The following is a 20,076-nucleotide window of genomic DNA, read 5'->3' as shown; positions in this document are numbered from 1 at the left end:
AATGGTAAATGAAACCAATCTGCCATTTCAAATCATAATTTGCCATGATGTATAATTTATGGGTCAAGTTTTTTTTATCCAGTTCCAGAATAGACACTATTTGTCTATCTTCAATGAATTTAAGAATTGGATTGTGAAATAAATGCATATGCCTATATGTCACCATTTTTAATCTGATCTGCAAAAAGAAAGTAATGGGTATACTTTGAATCAGTCTTTGAATGAAATGTGTCCATATACAATCAAGATCTTGATTTGTTTAAAATTATGGAATACTCCAACCAGAAAACAAATTATGACACTATAAATCAATCAAGCATATAATCAATAATCAAAATCAATACTTTTGCTTACCTGTTCTTGACACGCCACTGAATTTAGAAACTTCAACAGAAGCCTGTTGCCAGAAGGGACTATTTCCCTTCATTCCTGGCCATTCAATAAAGTTAAATTTGGCATCCAGTTTAGCTAAACTGATATACTCTACCAGTGACTGCTCCTCATTTTTTGTCCAGGGAATTGGTTTATTTTGGGGGGGCTGTAAGGAACAAACAGAGTGAAATTATCATGCCTACATTTGTATGCCCAATTTACATTTACAAGTCGTACAAACCATTGAGAATGTCACATTAGAATTGTCTTCATTTACAGGTGGGCTTTATATCAGTTGTGGTTTTGGTTTTTTAAATATGGATAGCCAACTTGTAAACTTGGCCATAGAGATTTAGTTGAGAGCAAGAGAACAACACAACTTCTTCATTTGATCACATCCACTGCTCCCTGTTTTATATAAGCAGATTTAAAAATTTATGGCTGCTAGTCAACTATCTTAGATTGGATGACACATTTTCATTGATGTGCTAGAGCACAATTGTATATAAAATTAGAATTTAGCTAGACAGTGTGAATTAGATATCAGTAGACTAGACAATACACATACAAAATCCAGGAAAATAATAACTGGTTACAAAAACTACCAGAAAAAGTGTGTTAACTGAACAACGCTTGCATAATATAACATGATTCATCAAGAGACATTGTACGGAACATCATTAATTTTATTTGATGTTTGCTGCATATGCCTGTTCCTGTAATCTCAAGTCTCTTTGGTAGAACTGTTCTAAAAAAAAAAGACATACATTGGCCTAGCCAGTCAGCATCTTGGATTGTGACACAAATCAACAGTCTTTGATGTGATGTGCTACAAGTTTGGACCTAAATGGGCAGTATTGATTCGAGACATTAGAAAAAAAAATTTCATCAAACAATCATCATCAGTCAAACATTTTGGATAGAACTGCAACACAAATCAACTTGCACTGTACCAATATTCAAATTATAATAGAATTTTGCAGCAAAGATTGGAGAATACACCTACATATGGATATAGATATGAATAGATATGGACGCCAGTCATTTTAAATCTGAGGAAAGGAAAACAATTGGAAGCATCAATTATTAATTGGTCCATGAACCCCCAAAACAAATTTAAATGGACCATGCAGTGTCCAACTATTAAAAGTTAAAAACATATACATACATTTGATTTTCCTGCTTCTCTCACTGCCATCATTAGCTATGGAATAAGAAATCAAATACATCAGTAAATAAACAAAATGTATTACAAAGAAATATTTTTTGTATTGTCTGATCTCAATAAGATCTTCATTGCACTTCAACATAATGTCATTTATGGGACGACGTCAAAAGAGCGATGTTGGATAAAAAAATTATTTCCTTTAGTTTGGGGGTGGGGGGGGTTTTGACCTCAAAAAATTTCCATCCTACAAAATTGATTTTATTTTTTAATGAAGTCAAACAAATCTTGGAGTATTTGTAGTTCGCTTTTTTTCTATCTAATCATGACAGAAATATCCGGGGAAAAAACAGAAAAATGGTTTGGTTCGAGTGTAAATCTATGCGTCAAATGAGGTGCATTTGTAAAATCTTTTTACACCCACCCGACAACCAACGTCTATGCAATACTACTGTCCGATTATCAATTTGTATTTAATGGTGAATGTAGTCTGACGCCATGACCAACATTTATCAATTAAGTTTCAGTGGGGGGTAGGGGGGTTTGGGAAAAAAACTAAAGGAATTAAGTTTTTTATCCGACATCAATCTTATGACGTCATCCCTAACACCAATTATATTATAGCATTATCAATACCAGTGGATTTTACAACCTTATTGCAGCAGACTATTTGCGATAATGTATCCCATTATTGAGCATCAATGCCCTGTGCCATGGATATGAATACAATGGTGTTTTCAAAAATGAATATAGGAGAAAATATTGAAAAAAAGGGCAATTGTTAGATAACAAGCATTTAATACTAAAATCAGCATCAAATAAAACGACCCATTGCCAATAACAGCGAATTTCAATGTCACAATCAGACAAATTCTAGATTCCACGACTGATGCCGCTGTCCTGGTGGCCTCTTGACTTGGTCGCCCTATCGTGTCGATGAAGTGAAGTTAACAGAGGGTGATTTATCCAAGCAAATGCGTAAAACGAAGTGGGAGTATGTCTATGAGTACAGAGAAATGCATTTGTTCTGTTTTTGTAGTGAGTAGTACTACACAATTTGCGAAACGAGACTTGTATTTCCTCAGGGGTAAATGTCACAGTCCGGGACACTGTCACAGTTAACATAAACAAATGAAAGTATCAGTGTTCTCAGGTATGTTTTTTATATTTTATATACAGTCAGATTAAAATCACTGTTTGTTCTCTTTCTAGGATGGCTAACACCCACTTGTTCGTTCACTTGCTACGCCTGTAAGTTTTTTTTGCCTCCAAATTGGCAAATCACCGGCTTCTCGTAGAATCTGAAAATAACTATTACACATACAGGACATCTGCCTTGATGATTTGAAAATACTTGTGGGATGGGGTAATGATACGACTATGTACATGTACCCTGGGTACGCACCCCTACGCACAGTCGATCCAGCCGGTCCATGGTGGTGATCTAGCAGACACTGATACGGCTACTAGTCACGGAATGCCTTCGCTCGGGCGATCACTGCAATGCTGCTTCACATCACACTCCAGCCATTCATAATGTAAATCATTTAAATAAATGTACAATAATATTTGATTGATTAAAACTAGTTTCTTTCTCAGTTTGCCATATGAGATTGTGGAAACAATTTCCAGAACGACATTTTAATTATTCAGATTCACGGGTCAGTGACTGTGAAACTGTTTCGTTCACTGTGGATTTTTCTACAAATTTTCTGCTTTTAGTGGCAGCAAATCCACTGGTGTTGACAACGCTACAAAATAATAATAATAATGAACTCCTTGAAACCCATAATGGACTGAAACACACTTTGTGCTCCATATTGCAAAGTGAGCTTTCGCCCATTATTAACATTGTGTAGAGTTATCCAAAAAGGCATCTAGCATCATTATCTAGTAATTATTTGTAGTATTTTGGGTGTAAAATAGTAAATTAATGAACAATATTAAGACATTTTGAAATAATACTAGCAAATTGCTGATGTCATGTAAGTATCTGGAAACTGTATGTGTAACTAAGTCAACTTTAGATTTTCAGACTGCAACATAGCTCCAATGGTGGGGCTTATAACAAACCAACAAATTAAATGATAATATGAATTGTGTAAAATAAGAGAACTGGACACAATAAGCCATTTGCCCAGTCGGGAACTAAAAATGACCGAAAACAAAGAATTATGTATACCATAAAAAGGTTGCAAAAAAATGGTTGATAAACCTCTGAGAAAATGTCATGGTGGAACAGACAGACAGTACCCAATACATGAAGCCCCCAGACTGTGCCTTTTAGAGGGCTATATTATCAGGGAATGTGTATCTGCATGAGAAACAGGTAGGACACATGGACCTGTTCTATAAATGTTGGTGAGTTTGTAAAAACAACCAGAATTCCTGAACTTAAGGGAACTATTGTATGTTTTGATCATTATCATGTTTCATCATATATACAAATGTACCTATTGACTGGCCATGAGGGCAACAGTATACATTTGTATCTCCAGTCATCAAAAAAAAATTATTTTTCCTGAAGCATGCATATGCTTGGCATCTTTATATATTTTAACAAGTTTTCTTGGACTACACTAAAAAGCAAATACATCTAATAGTTATTTACAACATCTGAAACATAATGCAAACAATTCCATTTTTGCAGAACTATGTAAGGCAATAGCAATCATATCCCCCTCCACTAATCATATAATGTTCAATGAAGTTGACTGACGTGGGTATAAAAGGATGTATTTTCTGTTTAACAGGAATCTAACTTGACTCGTACATTGAAAAATGTACACATACTTAATATCTTATCTATTTAATCACAAAGAAATCTGATTTAATTTATCAATAAGAGTAACGGTACCATGAATATTACAACAGTTATGATCATGAGAAAACACATTACCTAAAACACACATTTTATAAAGCTAAATTTCACTATTTTATTATGGGGTCCATAGAGATTTTATTTCAGTTTATCAACAAAGGTATGACGTACTACAATTACAAAAAAAATTTCAGCAAAACATTACCATTATTATTTTCAAATATAGCTTTCAATTTGGGTGAATTATGTCAAATTATAGCAAAAATAACAAATGAAAAAACATATAAAATTGTCTGTAAGAACACAAAATAAATGTTGTTGTCATCACAACCAAAACTTTGATAATATATATTCAGAATGTTGTATCTTTTAATCACACATACATGGGATTAAAGATGACTTTTATTTTTTCAGTAGACCATTACCAAATTTTGCATAAATGTAAACAATTGCAGTCATCACAAAAAAACGCATTTTAATAAATTAAATTTTCAGTTTGTTATTGTGGGGTCCATAGAAGTTTTATTTCATCTTGTTAACAATTTTATGATAAACAACAATTAAATATAAGTTTTTAGGCAAAACATTGTAAACATTATTCTCAGAAACAAATTTAAATTTGAGCGACTTCAGTCAAATAATAATCACTTGCCAAACGATAACAAGTCACACAAAGCAATTTTCTGCACATTTTCCTAAAACATGAAATTAATTAACACCAAACCACTCAAAGGGTGAGACATAACTATAGATTAAGTATCAACTCAAAAAAATGGATGAAGACACAATATGATGTGAGTAAACAGTTCTCAAACTTACCGCGTTTATCTGCACGTACTTGTCAGATGCGGCTATTTTTGTCGAATGTCTAATTAAGTCGACCGCGGTGCATCATGGACAGACACGCGCCGCCACCTGCTACCTAAGGCGCGTTATTTGTTCTATTGTGGATTTTTTTGTGATTCTAACTTATAGTTCATGCGCGTTCTTACGTTCCTATGTTCTACCTGTACGTTATAACACTTTCTTCTATGCTATCGATAAAGAGCCATTGCTCGAAACGTCTAGCTATTTTTAATAGTTATTTAGGACTACGATTACCAAATATTATCTCCTATATATCATATTTATCAGTCCGAGCAGCGTTTATTTATTTATAAACTACTATTGCGTTTGTGTAAGGCCTTTGGTTCTGTGTACATGTACTGTATTCTTAATGATCAAGATTGAAAATCCCCAAGTATGCACCAAATGACTTCATTTTGGTTGCATTTTTCAAAAATTTCTACCTTCTGAGGGGGACACATCCCTCCTCGGGGTTACATACCTATATTCCGACACGCCTATGTTCCGACATCCCTATATTCCGACACCCTATGTTCCGTTCCGACATTCCTATATTCCGACAACCCTATATTCCGACAACCCTATGTTGAGATGCTAATCAGTTCTGAAACCTGACACGTTTTTGACATTTCACTGCGTTTTTATCTCTTTACTATAAGAAAAAATATCATTATTCTTCTTCAAATATTATTCTACGCTCACCTTTTGTGACACAATGTTACATTTCTTTACATTAAAAAATAACTATGCCGAATTATAATACTTGCCACTCTTCTGGCCATGGGCTTTCATGGAGGTGTTTTTGTGATCATCGTCGGCAATATTCTCAGACGCGATGTATCCTATCAAGCTTCAGGCGCAAAACATATATTTTTTTAATTATTGCCAAACGTTCAGATCAACAATAAACTATGTACCTGACAGTCTTCATGTGGGCCCCTGACAACTTGTATTCGGGAGACATAAATTACATTGTTTAGTACTTTTATGTTCGACGATCATCCAATAAATTCTGAGCCGGCCAGAATGTGCCATATTTTCAATGGAAATATGTACGCTAGTGGTCAGAAGTCCAATTGGATAAATACCCCTCCCCATGGTAGAACAAAGCAACATGGTTTTTTTCTGTTCAGCGCGATCAGTCTAGTTACAAAATACTGACTGTACTATTAAAATTAAGACAAGGCTGTCAAATTTACATGCCATAAAATAGACAGAAACATGGGAATTAATTTGATCAATTTTGACTGTAGAATCTGAGCCGTTTTGCCCCCGAAAATCAGGGTAAATATGTTAGCTTTAAAAAATTATACACAGCGTCAAATGAAAAGCGAATTTTTCGGGATCAACCTTATACAAAGACATTATTACGCAATAGCCTGTCACATATTAAATAGGAATACCTCAGACAAACACCACCATGTTATATATCAAATTAAAACTATATTGGTGTAGCGTACAAGTATTACGTTGGATATTACATCGGATAATTCATTACTTATTGACATTTTGAATTCATTAACTTTATTATACGTTATTCACAATCATCAAATGGCATTTTCTGGGCAAATCCTGTCTATGATAAAATGAATTAGTCATGACATACTCATTTATTTGAAAATAAGTCTTTTTATGTTTTCTCAATATTTTTTATTTTTTTTATTTATTTATTTATTTATTTATTTATTTATTTATTTATTTATTTATTTATTTATTTATTTATTTATTTATTTATTTATTTATTTATTTATTTATTTATTTATTTATTTAAGAGAACGCTATTACACTGCCAAGAAATTACATATACCTAGATAAAAATGGAATTCAAATAGATGGCAAGACGTTGCCTGACCTAAGACTTACATAAGTAAATTAAACATATGTAGCAAAGAAGTTTTGGTAATTTACACAAACGTAAAATACAAAATCGACGACTGCACAATGGAGCGAATAGGCAGTTCCAAATACATCTGCAGTACACGAAGGATATTGACAAAGAAATAATGTAAAGTATAAATACGGGATATACATGTTTTGGCAGATATAAGGATAAGTATTTAAATTGTGTATTATACCAACTGTAATTTATGAGTGCAACATATGGGAATATTTTCAGAATAAAGAGAAATATCAGAACAATGCAATGGAACAACGAAGAATAGAATAGAATAGTGCTTTCTTACTTCCTTAAGGAAATCTGTCTAATATGGACCTTAATCTTGAACGATGAATTATGCATCAAATTTGCAGGTACATTGTCGTATAAACTTGTGTAATATCCTTGCATTAGAGGAAGCCGGCCTATTGTACATTTGAATTATCGGATAAATATCTGATAATTTTAGATTGATATTAGACAGGGTCTACAGCTGGGTGGTGGTTTAATTTTTTTAAACATGTAATTCTCCGAGACCTATCAATGTCTTAGATCGATAGGAAAACGTATAACGTGTGGAGGTAAACAAGGAATGTTGGCCGAAAACACACAATATAGGAATACATGCAATATTATTTCTCTCCTTTGTCTTGTTTGCATTTTTTAATTAAACAAAATTTCCGACCAACCCCATGAATTCAAATGGTCGAACCCCATATGTAACCTCGATCATCAATGGGCAAGGTTGTAATAGTTACGCTATGTTTATTTTTCGAAGATGTCAACGTTTTCTCTGCTTGCATGCAATTATTCTTTCTTGGTTTATGACTTGCATATTTTTAAACAAACCTCCCAGCCATGCCCAATTTCAAGTGGTCGACTCCTTATTCTTTCGAAATAAAATTGATTTGGGCATAATGTCATCCGCCGAGCGAATGACTTTGATTGTTGATTACTGATATATTATTCCCGTCAGAAAATAAGGGCAATATAAATTAACATAGATTTATATGTGGATATCATAGATTTAATTTACTTTTTTAAGTTCCGCCCTTCTCAACTATTAAATACGCACGACCTTCCGCCTATTTTACATAATTGATCTACTTCCTATCTGTAACCTTGTACACAATTATACTTTCTGTCGTTTTTCGCAATTTTATTCACTGACCTTAGCTTTATATTAATGTCACAGAGATGATAAATCTCAAATATATTTCAAACTCATGTCATTTTATTCGTTAAAACGTTCTTATATTTAGCCATATTTTTTTTACGATAAACCTTGTCTAGTGTGAGGATGTGACGTCGGGTAGTCTTGCAACGAAAATGGCGGATGTTTAGTTTTGTTGAATTGACAATCAAAGGTAGGTTTCCTCTGCGTTTGTAGGACTTTGACACTAACCTTAAGGAAAATTGCATTAGTCTGCTTTAGTTTGATTTTTGTTATTTGTATTTTGAGGTGGCTAAGTTATCTAGCTTTAATACATATGTAGTTAGAACGAGCGACTTGACAATGATGCGTGCCGACTTGTGGTGTGCTTCTATGTTCTGTCCATGTTTGCATTGGTTGATGCACCAATATGACCTATGTTCGCATTGAGTAAGGTAACTTATTATATTCCAAATAGCATACCAATTTCGACGATCGTATTTAAATAGATAACTACGGATAACTCGCTGTTTAATCTCAACTGGCCTAACATGGCACTTATTTTAACAATCGGAGTGAATTCCATGCGACCCCGACACAATCACGCCTTGTACAGACACATTGCATGTAACCCGTCTGGTGTTGCTATGTTAGCGAGATAAACGTACGGAAAAAATATACTCTCGTTAAAATTGTTTCTAAATACTATTTTCGCGTTGTTCAATCTGTAGTATGAATCACTTTCCTGGTAAACTGTAGCAAAATGTATTATACAACATAAGTACCGTATTCCCTGTATTAGAAGAGCATCTGTAATAGAAGGACATATACTGACATAGAATAACAAATGCAGGGTTTGATATTTGATGATATTGTTTACTAGCCACAAGGAGTTGGAAGGAATATTCACTTGTCCTGAAAAAATAAATTAAGCTGGCAAAATGGCAAACATTTATTTTTAGTGTCTTCACAATAAATAGACTAGGCATTCTGTTTAATGGGCAATAGGGTTCCCGACCTTTCCTTAAACCGCGGGTCTGGGTGTATAAAAGGAAAGATGGCCGCCACTTTTCAGTATGCAAATGACACTCAAGCGTGAAACAACTCTTCGGGGTGCTCCGCAAAATCACTCTTTTCGGCAATCTTAACGCCTGTGGTGCTTTATTTTCATGTCGTACACAAACATGAATATGTCCGCGATACAACTGCGTTGTTAATTTACGAGTTCGGTGCGATGTCAGTGTGAATTCCGCGTAAAAGCGACGGAAAAGCATGATTCAAACAGTCGTTTTGACTGCTCAAACTGGCTGTCAGTCATGGGTTTATGTACAGTGTTCTCCCCAGACTTCATGTCAAGCATCACGGCCAATTTGCATAACAATGCATCTAATTTGCATAATTTTTATTTGCATAATAATCAGTTTTTCCCAACAAATATTGTCAATCTACAATTAATTAAAAACAAGATATTTTTATATCTGATAAATTTTATATCATTTTACTGCATTGTATTTTTTGTTTTTGTATCAAGTCAAATAAAGTTTGAAATGGAACATCATAAAAAGGAAAAAAAATTGAAAAACTTGTGTTATAGCCAGTCAGTGAATATACTGTTATCCATGGATGTAACTGGTTCATCATTGTGTATAAGTTTTAGTGCCCATGTCACTGTCGGTTCATATAAACGTCGGGGAAAACATTTTTTGGTTAAATATATAAAGTCGGCAAGATATCGAAATATGTTGAAATTAATAAATCAATAATTAAAAAAAAATTCTACAATGGCAGTTCGGCGATTTTTCATTGCAATATACCTTGTGAGTACAACGCTACGATCACCGTAACATTGTCAGCTGACGGCATTGCGTTGGACGGGTACTCACCGCTGCTATTGCGATCATCGGTATCTGACTTTTTGGTGTGAAATACACAAATTGTTTCTTAAAACGATTCATTGATGTTAATAATCATAAGCATTACATCTAAATTGCCAACGAGATGTTGTTTTTAAACATCGCGGAAAATCATGCATTCTGCGCCGCCATCTTTGTTACCTCGATCAGAACCCCCTGATACCCCAGCATGCATCGGTCACAATGTTGCAACGTGCATTATGTCGCCTTAGGGCGGCGTTTTTCTGTACTAAGGTACCCTATGAATGGGGTATTTCCAGAGGTCAGAGTTTGTTTTGTCTCATCCCGTCTCGTCTGCTGTTGAAATATTCATACTTTTCTTTCCAATGCGACTTAATTTCACTTGTTCTTTTTTTAATTTTGGAGTAAATAATGTCACCAGCGATTGAGTGATAACAAATCAGAGTGCAGCAAATCGGGGTTGATCTTCCCGACGTACGCCGTGACTTGTTTTGTCACATTGTTGCCGTTGCGTGCAATGGGCAAATTATTGCTATTCCAGTTATTTTTAGCTCCGCTGTCGACTTTGTCGAGCGGAGCTTATCATATGAGTGATTGTCCGTCGTCGTCGTCCGTCGTCCGTGTCAATGTTTTACTTTTTCGACTTCTTCTTGAAAACTACAAGCCTGAATGCTTTGATACTTGGTGTATATGTACCTTGGGTAGACCTCTCTCAGATTTGTTCATTTCATGATGATATCTTTAATTCTCTAATTTTGGTGAATATTTTTGTCATTTTTGGTAAAAAGTGATATTTTCGACTTCTTGTTGAAAACCGCAAGTCCAATTGCTTTGATATTACATATATAGGTACTACATGTGGACTTCTCTCAGATTTGTTTATTTTGTAATGATATCTTTAATTCTCTAATTTTGGTGAATATTTTTGTCATTTTAAGTAAAAAGTGATATTTTCGACTTCTTGTTGAAAACTGCAAGTCCAATTGCTTTGATATTACATATATAGGTACTACATGTGGACCTCTCTCAGATTTGTTCATTTTGTAATGATATCTTTAATTCTCTAATTTTGGTAAATATTTTTGTAATTTTTGGTAAAAAGTGATATTTTCGACTTCTTGTTGAAAACCGCAAGTCCAATTGCTTCGATATTACATATATAGGTACTACATGTGGACCTCTCTTAGATTTGTTCATTTTGTAATGATATCTTTAATTCTCTAATTTTGGTGAATATTTTTGTAATTTTTGGTAAAAGTGATATTTTCAACTTCTTGTTTCTTGTTAAAAACCGCAAGTCCAATTGCTTTGATATTACATATATAGGTACTACATGTGGACCTCTCTTAGATTTGTTCATTTTGTAATGATATCTTTAATTCTCTAATTTTTGTGAATATTTTTGTAATTTTTGGTGAAAAGTGATATTTTCGACTTCTTGTTGAAAACCGCAAGTCCATTTGCTTTGATATTACATATATAGGTACTACATGTGGACCTTTCTCAGATTTGTTCATTTCATGATGATATCTTTAATTCTCTAATTTTGATGAATATTTTTGTAATTTTTGGTAAAAAGTGATATTTTCGACTTCTTGTTGAAAACCGCAAGTCCAATTGCTTTGATATATTATACATATAGGTACTACATGTGGACCTCTCTCAGATTTGTTCATTTTCTAATGATATCTTCTGTTCTTTAATTGCCATGTGCATTGCTAACAGCGGAGCTATCTCAGCCGACAGGCTGCTTGTTTTTTTTTGATTTGGAGGCTCTGCACTTTTGAAAGACTTCGCAACATATTACAGACTTCCGTTTTTATCACTGACTTTGTATGGCTAACAAAAGCGGGATTACCTAAATCGATCAATACATGTTATTGTTTTAAATACGTGCAAGACGAGACTGACACTTGTAAACAAAAATATAAGCATCACGGCTGAGTGACCAAGCGTCACGGACAAAGGGCAAGCATCACGACCGAGTGTCCAAGCATCACGGTACCGTGTCGCTTCAGAGGCCTGGGGAGAACACTGATGTAAATGTAAGGTGTTAATCCCGAGTTATTTGTTCAATCTCTAGGTATGTTTATGTAATTACGGAGTTGATCATGTAAGTGATATCGTGGAGCTAATAAGAAATGATATGCTGTGAGCTGTTTGTCCGTCCTCTCATCTCAGGGGACATCGTCGGCGGTCCGACCCGCGCGAGTGCGAATCGCACGAGCTGGGGTGTGCGCGAGAGGGGAGAGACTTTGCGTAAACATACCAAAAATTTATGTAGTGTGTGTGCGCAAAGAAAGACATTCGCGGTTACAGGGCTGGGAAAATAAAAAAAATGGTTTTCACTCCGATATCGATGAAAAGAGTCGAGGGAGTTCCAAATACGTCCCCGACAATATGTCGAGTATGCTTCTCAAATTTCTCTTCGTTCTCGAAATAAATAAATTGAAAGGTCTCACAAAAAATTATAATGTTCCCTGAAACATGTCCAAGCAGTGAAATATTTAGCCCTTTTTGTCACGTACTAGTATGAGCCGCGCATATATTTATGTATGTTTGGCGTCGGACCCGTGCCGCACAGCCGTATACGTATAATGAAGTTTTTTTTTTTTTTTTTTTTTTTTTTTTTTTTTTTTTTTTTGACGTTGCATAACGTCATTATTGCCTAGCCGACAAGACACATTGTGGCAAACGTTGTACGACAACTACATTGTGTAGGTCATTCAAATAAACTACAGTTATTTCATGATGCAAGGAATTGGCAATACGGTAGTTCTCTTTTTGGAATATTTGTTGGCCCTGAAAAGGGCCATTTGGTTCGTTTGTATCAATGAAAGACACATATTTTTTCAGTACCAGAGATGACTCATATAAGGCACGCCTGAGAGATTGGGATACAGTCCGCGTATCTGTCTTATAACACACTCCGGCATCACTTCTCTTTGTGTGACCACAACGTCATCAGCCATCATAAGTTGTGACTTGCGCTGGATGTATCTTTCGTCAGTCCACGCATTTCGTTGTCCGAGCATCGTCCAATACTTTTTGAAATAAACGACGCCTAATAGCAGCGTTGTTGTCACACGGACCCTGGCCATTTCCCAACCAATCTTGCCTGTTTGTTGTCACACAAGGTTGACTAAGACACAACCCACACTCGTTTTGCCCGACGACTCTCTCAACAACCAGATCAGGCCTGGTTCTCGTAAACTAAATCCCAATCAGAGTGGGAGAATAGAGCGCGTATCGCGGCCTCTTGTGCTTCCGAGCAGTGTTCTCCCCAGACTCTAAGCCAAGCATCGCGGCTAATTTACATAACAATACATCTTATTTGCATAATTTTGTTTGCATAATAATTAGTTTCCCCAACAAACATTATAACTGAAATAAAGAAGAGATACATATCTCATATATTTTTATCATTTACATTCATTGTGTTTTATGTGTGCATCAAGTCAAATAAAGTTTGAAATAGAACAGAAAAGAAATGGAAATACTTATAGCCAGTCAGTAAATATATTGTTTATCCGTGGAGGTAACTGGTTCATCATTATTTTGTGTACAAGTACAGTCAATTTTAGTGCCAATGTTACTGTCAGTTCATACGACGGGGGGGGGGGGGGGAGATTTGTTTGTTAAATTTGTAAAATCTGTATGAAGAAATTAATAAATCAATAATGACATTTTTTTTCTACAACGGCATTTCAAAACTAAAGTCAGCGATTTTTCATTGATCTATCTATTATTTGTGTAACGCTACGATCACCGTAACATTGTCAGCTGACGGCATTGCGTTGAACGGGTATTCACCGCTGCTGTTGCGATCATCGGTCCCTGACTTTTTTGCTTAAAAATACACAAACTTAGAATGTTTGCTTAATTAAAACGATTCATTGATGATTAACTTAGAAATTACATCAAAATCGCCAACGAAATGTTGTTTTTAAACATCGCGGAAAAACATGCACTCTGCGCCGCCATCTTTGTTACCTCAATCAAAATCTCCGTTGTAACCCAGCATGCATCGGTTGTGATGTCACTACATGCGTTACGTCGCATTAGGGTTGCGTTCCTCGGTAATGACGCACTATGAATGAGGTATTTCTAGAGGTCAGGGTTCGTTTTTTCCTCGTCTGTCTCGTCTGCAGTTGAATACTTTTTACTTCGATTTATTTACAGTTTTTTTTTCGATGCGACTTAATTTCACTTGTTTTTTTAATTCTTGGTAATTAGTGTCACTGGCGATGAAGTAGTAAAAACGCAATTAATCGCAGTGCAGCAACTCGGGATAGACCATCCCGACGCAATGGGCAAATTATTACTACCCTAGTATTTTGGGTTTGCCAGCTCCGCACCCTTGATAGACTTGGTAACTTCTTGTAGACTTCCGTTTTTATCACTGTGTTTGTAAGGCTAACTATGTACAAAGGCGGGATTACCTTTCGATCAATACATGTTATTGTTTTAAAGATGTGCTAGACGAGGCTGACACTTGTAAACAATGCAACGTGAATAAGCATCGCGGGCAGGATTTCAAGGATCGCGGGCGAAACAAAAGCGACGCGGCTGTTTGTCTAAGCGACGCGGGCCCGCAGTGCTTGAAAGGCCTGGGGAGAACACTGCTTCCGAGACACGTATCGTTATTTTGTGCATGTTGGCTGTTACACGGTAAAGGTGCAATCAAATGTCCAGCCAAACACGTACACTTGACTTCAAGTATGCGAAGTTCTGCTATGCTTCCGGAAACAAGTGCAAATGGGTATAAACAATAGTTTCCCTTTTTGGACAATACGATTTCATGACAGTGGACGTTAGAAGTGTGAGACAACATCACAACTTTGCCTATTTAGATTTTTAATAATAACTGGCTTGTTGCAACTACGTACTCATTATATTTATAAATAAACCCACGGCAACATAGCACAGTACGTAGTATGAATACATCGCGCTCGTAATGTACGGGTTGTGAATGAATAAATACATTGTATAAAAAGGTCGCACTTGTAACATATTAGTACAATTAGTAGCAAGAAAGCAAAGGCATGAGCTCAATTCGGAGAGAACCTTGCAATGCCGTAACGCCATTTACAGAAATTGTGCTTTACAGTCGACCACGAGCGAAACAAACACAGAAAATGGCTTTCAAAAGAGTGCGTAGGCCCAGTGAACGTCGAACAACGGGATTCAGCAAGTCCTTTCAAATCAGATTATAGCGTAATGCACGATGTTAGCTTACGGAATTAACGCCTTCAGTTGAAATGTAAGCAATTGGGCGGACCATGCAAATTACATTTCCCATGATACACTGGTGCAATTCCTGGGATTGCGGAGCCGCGCTTTAACCCTTTTCCTGCTATCAGGTTAAGTCAGTGAAAAACGGTCATGATTCAATGCACTACAGTAGCCAGTATCTGTCCACGCTATCCTGCCAGACATTTTTGCAAAAATAGGCCGTAGTTAACAGACTGTATCGACCTCAGTTTTCACTTTTTTTGCTATCTGTTCACATACACGCTATTGTTAAAAGGTGTGAACGAGCAGCTTCTGAGAACCTAAGCTGGTCTCAAAACTATGACGTAATTGTCATCAGAGGGCGCTATTTTTCTCCATTATTCATTGCGTTCGATGTTGCTCGAGACGACCGTGAATTTTTTAAATTGTGCTTTATTTTTACATCAAACTACAATCTCAACGTAACTATGACTAGGAGTGATATTGTATTTTACAGATGAGTGTTCTTTTGCAATCTTGAAAATGCTTTACTCGAGAAAAACTGTGTTTTGTTGACAGTCTCTTTGTCTCATTCTCTAACAGTCTTTCGGTCCGTAAAATAAACCCCTCGCTCAGTTTAAAAACAATTTTATCGCTAAAAACATTGATATCTGCAAACCTTTACAATATTCCTTTGTCCATTCTCGTAATTTTTGTGTTTTTATAGTCACTTTATGGCGAAATTCTGCATGTTTTCGTCGTCTATGGAGGTGGTCGCCATGTTGCTTTATTGCATGGTTTTCAATGGAAGTAATCGGACGAAAGAGATTTTTGATTGTTGTGTTTTCATATCCCTCCATTCGCTTTATTTGACGATTGATACAAAACCCGTTCAGCTGTATCGATGCTATGAGTCAAATTTAGTTTCGTTTGAATATTTTTTTTTTATGATTTTGCTTTGTGACAATTTTATGAACGGTTTATTTCAGCATGTCCGCACTGCTTTTTGATTCAGTCGAGACAGGGTAAAATACCCGGATGTTAATTTTTGTGTGGGAATTTTTTGGGTGATATACTAATGTAGTATTCTATTAACTATTAATAATTTCAGAATGCCATACAAGACAGCACGATTTTCCCGGAGAAAAACGTGCATATACAAAGCATGTTTATTTCTGCGTTTGAGACTGCTCTTCGTTGAAAGGTCAAAGTGCCATGTATTGCAATGCTTTGTGGGGAAAATGACGCATTTCTCGCACTGTCTCATGATTTATCGCGTGTTTTCCGTCGCTAATGCTATGCTAATGACTTCTTAGCTCGTTAATACCGCTTTTGTTTCAATGTTTATTGAGACAAGGGTAGTTACAATAGAACGACGCGGCACTTCCTAACCGTCCTAGTAGAGTGACTGTGTTACAAGCAAGTACAAGGTCACTACATGAATGCAAGTTCAAAGAAAGAAGAAAAAAAAACGCGCGAGTATGGGGATATTTGGGACACGTACGGGGGAAAACCTGTTTGACGTACTCGACCTGTCAGCGTACATTTCAAATTGCAACGTATATTCAATGACTTGAACTACATGTGTAACATATTACAACGTACTTTCCGTGACTTAACTGATGTTATATTCAAGCTCTAACGTATATTAACCGAGACTAAAACGAACGAGAACGTAACTGCAACGACTTGATCGGGGTTGCCTTCACACGGCAACGTATATTCACCGACATGACCCGATTAACTAACTAATTATTTCAACGTATATTTAACGACTTAAAATAAAACCAACTAGCGAGAACGTAACTGCAGGGACTTGGCGTGTATTACTCACGCAGAAACGTATTTCCACCGACTAGACCCGATGAACTATCCTGACATTAAAACGTATAAATACCGAGTGAGCATGAAACTAAATTAACGATAACGTATTTTCACCAACTCAGGCTATTGTACAGTTCGTGACGCTGTAATAAGTCCCAAATTTATTTGTTGTATGCCTTTCTTAGTCGTCCACCCCGACGGGCTCCCATGCGTCTGCCTGATGTCGAGGGCTGCTCTTCTGTACTTTGTGTTTGTGTTCCCACGGTGCGTTTTCCCCTCAGTGCCATGTTGTGATGAAATGCAGCAAAACATTCGCCTGCATGAAGGTGAACTTTACAAATTGGACATCCTTTCGATGTTTCTGATAATCGGCCACTCGCTGTTTTTCTCCCGTCCTTGCTGCACTGTTTACACGATTTTTGACACCCGGATAGTCTGCATATTTCGTGCGAATCCATGTTTTCACTACGAATAAATGATGTGTTACTTGGAAGAGAGCCAACTTCTCTTATGGATTTTTGAATTCTACTCGAGTTTCCACCAATCAGTTGTTTACCTGTGCGGATATTGAAGAATTTCGTGCGATTCAATGCCTTGAAATATTCATAAGCATTGACCAATGCAACATCTATGAGGTAACAGGCCATGTAGATCCACCAACGATTGTTTTTTCTGCTCGTGTGATAGTATTTTCGCCTTTGGTTAGAACGATCCACGCCACCCATGTGATGTCTGTAACATTGTAACGACACAGGCATGCGTCTCTCGTCATCTACTGCTTCTGCCGACGTAGCCAGTGGGAATAGACTGTATTTAAAATCAATATTTGCGCGCTGTCATCCTGGTATGCAGTAATATTGATAGTGTCGTCCGGTCTAGTTGCTGCTTTCTTTTCACCAATTTTCAATTTCAGCTTCTTGCTTTTCCCCTCAGGAATTAATTGCGGTTTTCCGATTTTGTCTGCTAAAATTACCGATCATGTACACTTTCTTGTCTTGTAATTCAAGGGCTGTGTTAACTGACGTAAAAAGTGAATCACAGAAAAGAATTTTTTTTCTGTGAAGGGCTGTGGCAACCAGTGTGTTGTCTTCTTGATTGTCCCAGTTTCTTTCCTTCTCCCCTCAATTGTAGTTTTATATTTCACCCCCAAATATGGTTCAAAGTTCAAAGTTCAAAGTTTGCAATGTAAGTCTTTGTCGAGTCGCACACCTGCCATATTTTGAAGCCATCACGGTCGGGTTTGTGAGGCAATCTCTGCTTAAACTTGGACCGTCCCTTGAATCTAATCTCACCCTCATCAATTGAAATTTCCTGTCCCATCTGGTAGTATTGCCGACAATTTTCGAGTACGGGTTTCAGCCACGGGTCGGCCTCTGATCGTTGACGACGACGTTCAATGTCAGGATCACGCCGTGGGTCATTTACTGGATCAGCTAAATGAAAATAACGCATTAGCATTTGAAATCTGGCCCGAGTCATTACTGACGCAATTCCCATATTCTGCAGAAAGGGGTCACTCGACCAATAATCGTCGATTGCTTATTTGTGATCAACACCCATACATATCATCACATCAAAGAATGCTTGCATTTCACTGAAATTTGTATTACGCCAGCGGGCATTTAATTTTTTTGCAATGAATTTTTGATGATATTTGGCGTATTTATTAGTCTCGATGGAAGCCAGTTCTATCAGTTCTGGTGGGATAAATTTGTAGAAATATTCCACCTCACGAGCATATGAAGGCAGTTCAAAAGTTGGTCCAGGTTCGTGTTCAAAAACTGGAATAGTAAATATATCGCCGTCTTCCTCTGTTGCCATTCTCCATTCACCAGTGCCGAAGGCAACATAATCGAATGTAGCATCAATTTCTGTGTCTAGTTCAATTTCAATGTCTCTATCGAGTACAGGTGGGTAATGTTGCTCTAAAAAATCGTCATTCTCAGTACGATCTTCATCGATTTCTGAATCTGTATCGTCGTCATTTGCAACTATGAAGTCATCTGGTATTTTGTGTCGTAGTTCACCCGTTTTTTCGTCCAATACAAGTTTTCATCATCACGCGTGTCCATTGGCGATGCGTGTGCATACGCAACACGTTTTGTTGCGTACTCGCTGGGACGATATGTTCAGGCCCCTGCTTTTCTGTGTTGGCAGTTGTGGCGGATGTCGACGGTTCCGAATCGCAAACATTGTCTTGCAAAAATTGTATCACATCTTCGACGGCACGTTGTATTTCAGCGTGACCAACTTCCGTTTCTTCGGCAGCTGGCGATTCAACCACTTTATGGTTCGTCTTCGATTTACGTTTGCCTCCTGGTTTGCCCCCTAGTTTGCCCCCGCAGCCCGAGTCCTTCAAACGGCCTTCTTCTGTAATCGCATGTTCATTGACAGAGGAGACGGTCTCCGACTTGCATTTGTTCTTATTCTTTTTACGCCTTTTCTTGAGTGGACTATTATCACTGGTGTCCGTAGTACGTTCGGCTGGTAACTCCCCGACGTCAAATGTTTCCTTTGCTTTGGATTTCTTTCTTTTCCCACGCTTTGATGGTGAAAAATCTGTCGTGTCAATGTCAAACTTATCACGCGTTTTATTCAGTTTCCTTCTTGCCTTCATAAAACACTTCCTATCTGTATAGGACGGCATATTAACGTACGTGTCGGAAAGGAGGCACACAGCGAGTCTGGGCTTTGTCTCACTTTCTTCGGCCATATTTATACTGAACGACCAGATGATATTGTTATGTAAATAAATATGTTATTTTTTCGAACACGGATTGGTCACGAATGGAACACCATGCGACCAGAAAAACTTGTATTGAAAATTTAAAACAAAAAAAGCAAAATCGCGAACATTAGTCGTCGCGAATGTGCTCGAATTCACAAACTCGCAAACATTTCTAGCCGCGAAATTTAAGCGGTTTAGAGTAC

The 20,076-nt window shown here is 36.8% G+C and overlaps 2 protein-coding genes across 2 annotated transcripts in view; both read left to right on the top strand.

Annotated features, from left to right (window-relative positions):
* LOC100374111 (ubiquitin-like-conjugating enzyme ATG10) overlaps window positions 1-3,120 on the top strand; it is a 50,345-nt gene extending 47,225 nt beyond the window's left edge. Inside the window, exon 6 of the mRNA XM_085503036.1 lies at window positions 2,750-3,120. Within this exon, the coding sequence (XP_085359162.1) occupies window positions 2,750-2,792 (43 nt within the window). The 3' untranslated portion in view covers window positions 2,793-3,120. The remainder of the gene's footprint in view (window positions 1-2,749) is intronic.
* A 5,255-nt stretch (window positions 3,121-8,375) lies between these two features.
* The window catches only part of LOC102804637 (uncharacterized), a 73,942-nt gene continuing 62,241 nt past the window's right edge, over window positions 8,376-20,076 (top strand). Inside the window, exon 1 of the mRNA XM_085503035.1 lies at window positions 8,376-8,447. The gene's annotated coding sequence lies outside the window, so the exon portion shown is untranslated. The remainder of the gene's footprint in view (window positions 8,448-20,076) is intronic.

The sequence above is a fragment of the Saccoglossus kowalevskii genome, chromosome 9, assembly GCF_978046115.1.
Source record: "Saccoglossus kowalevskii chromosome 9, keSacKowa6.1, whole genome shotgun sequence".
NCBI lineage: Eukaryota > Metazoa > Hemichordata > Enteropneusta > Harrimaniidae > Saccoglossus > Saccoglossus kowalevskii.
Note: the sequence above shows the minus strand (reverse complement) of the source record. Positions and strands in the feature narration are given on the sequence as shown.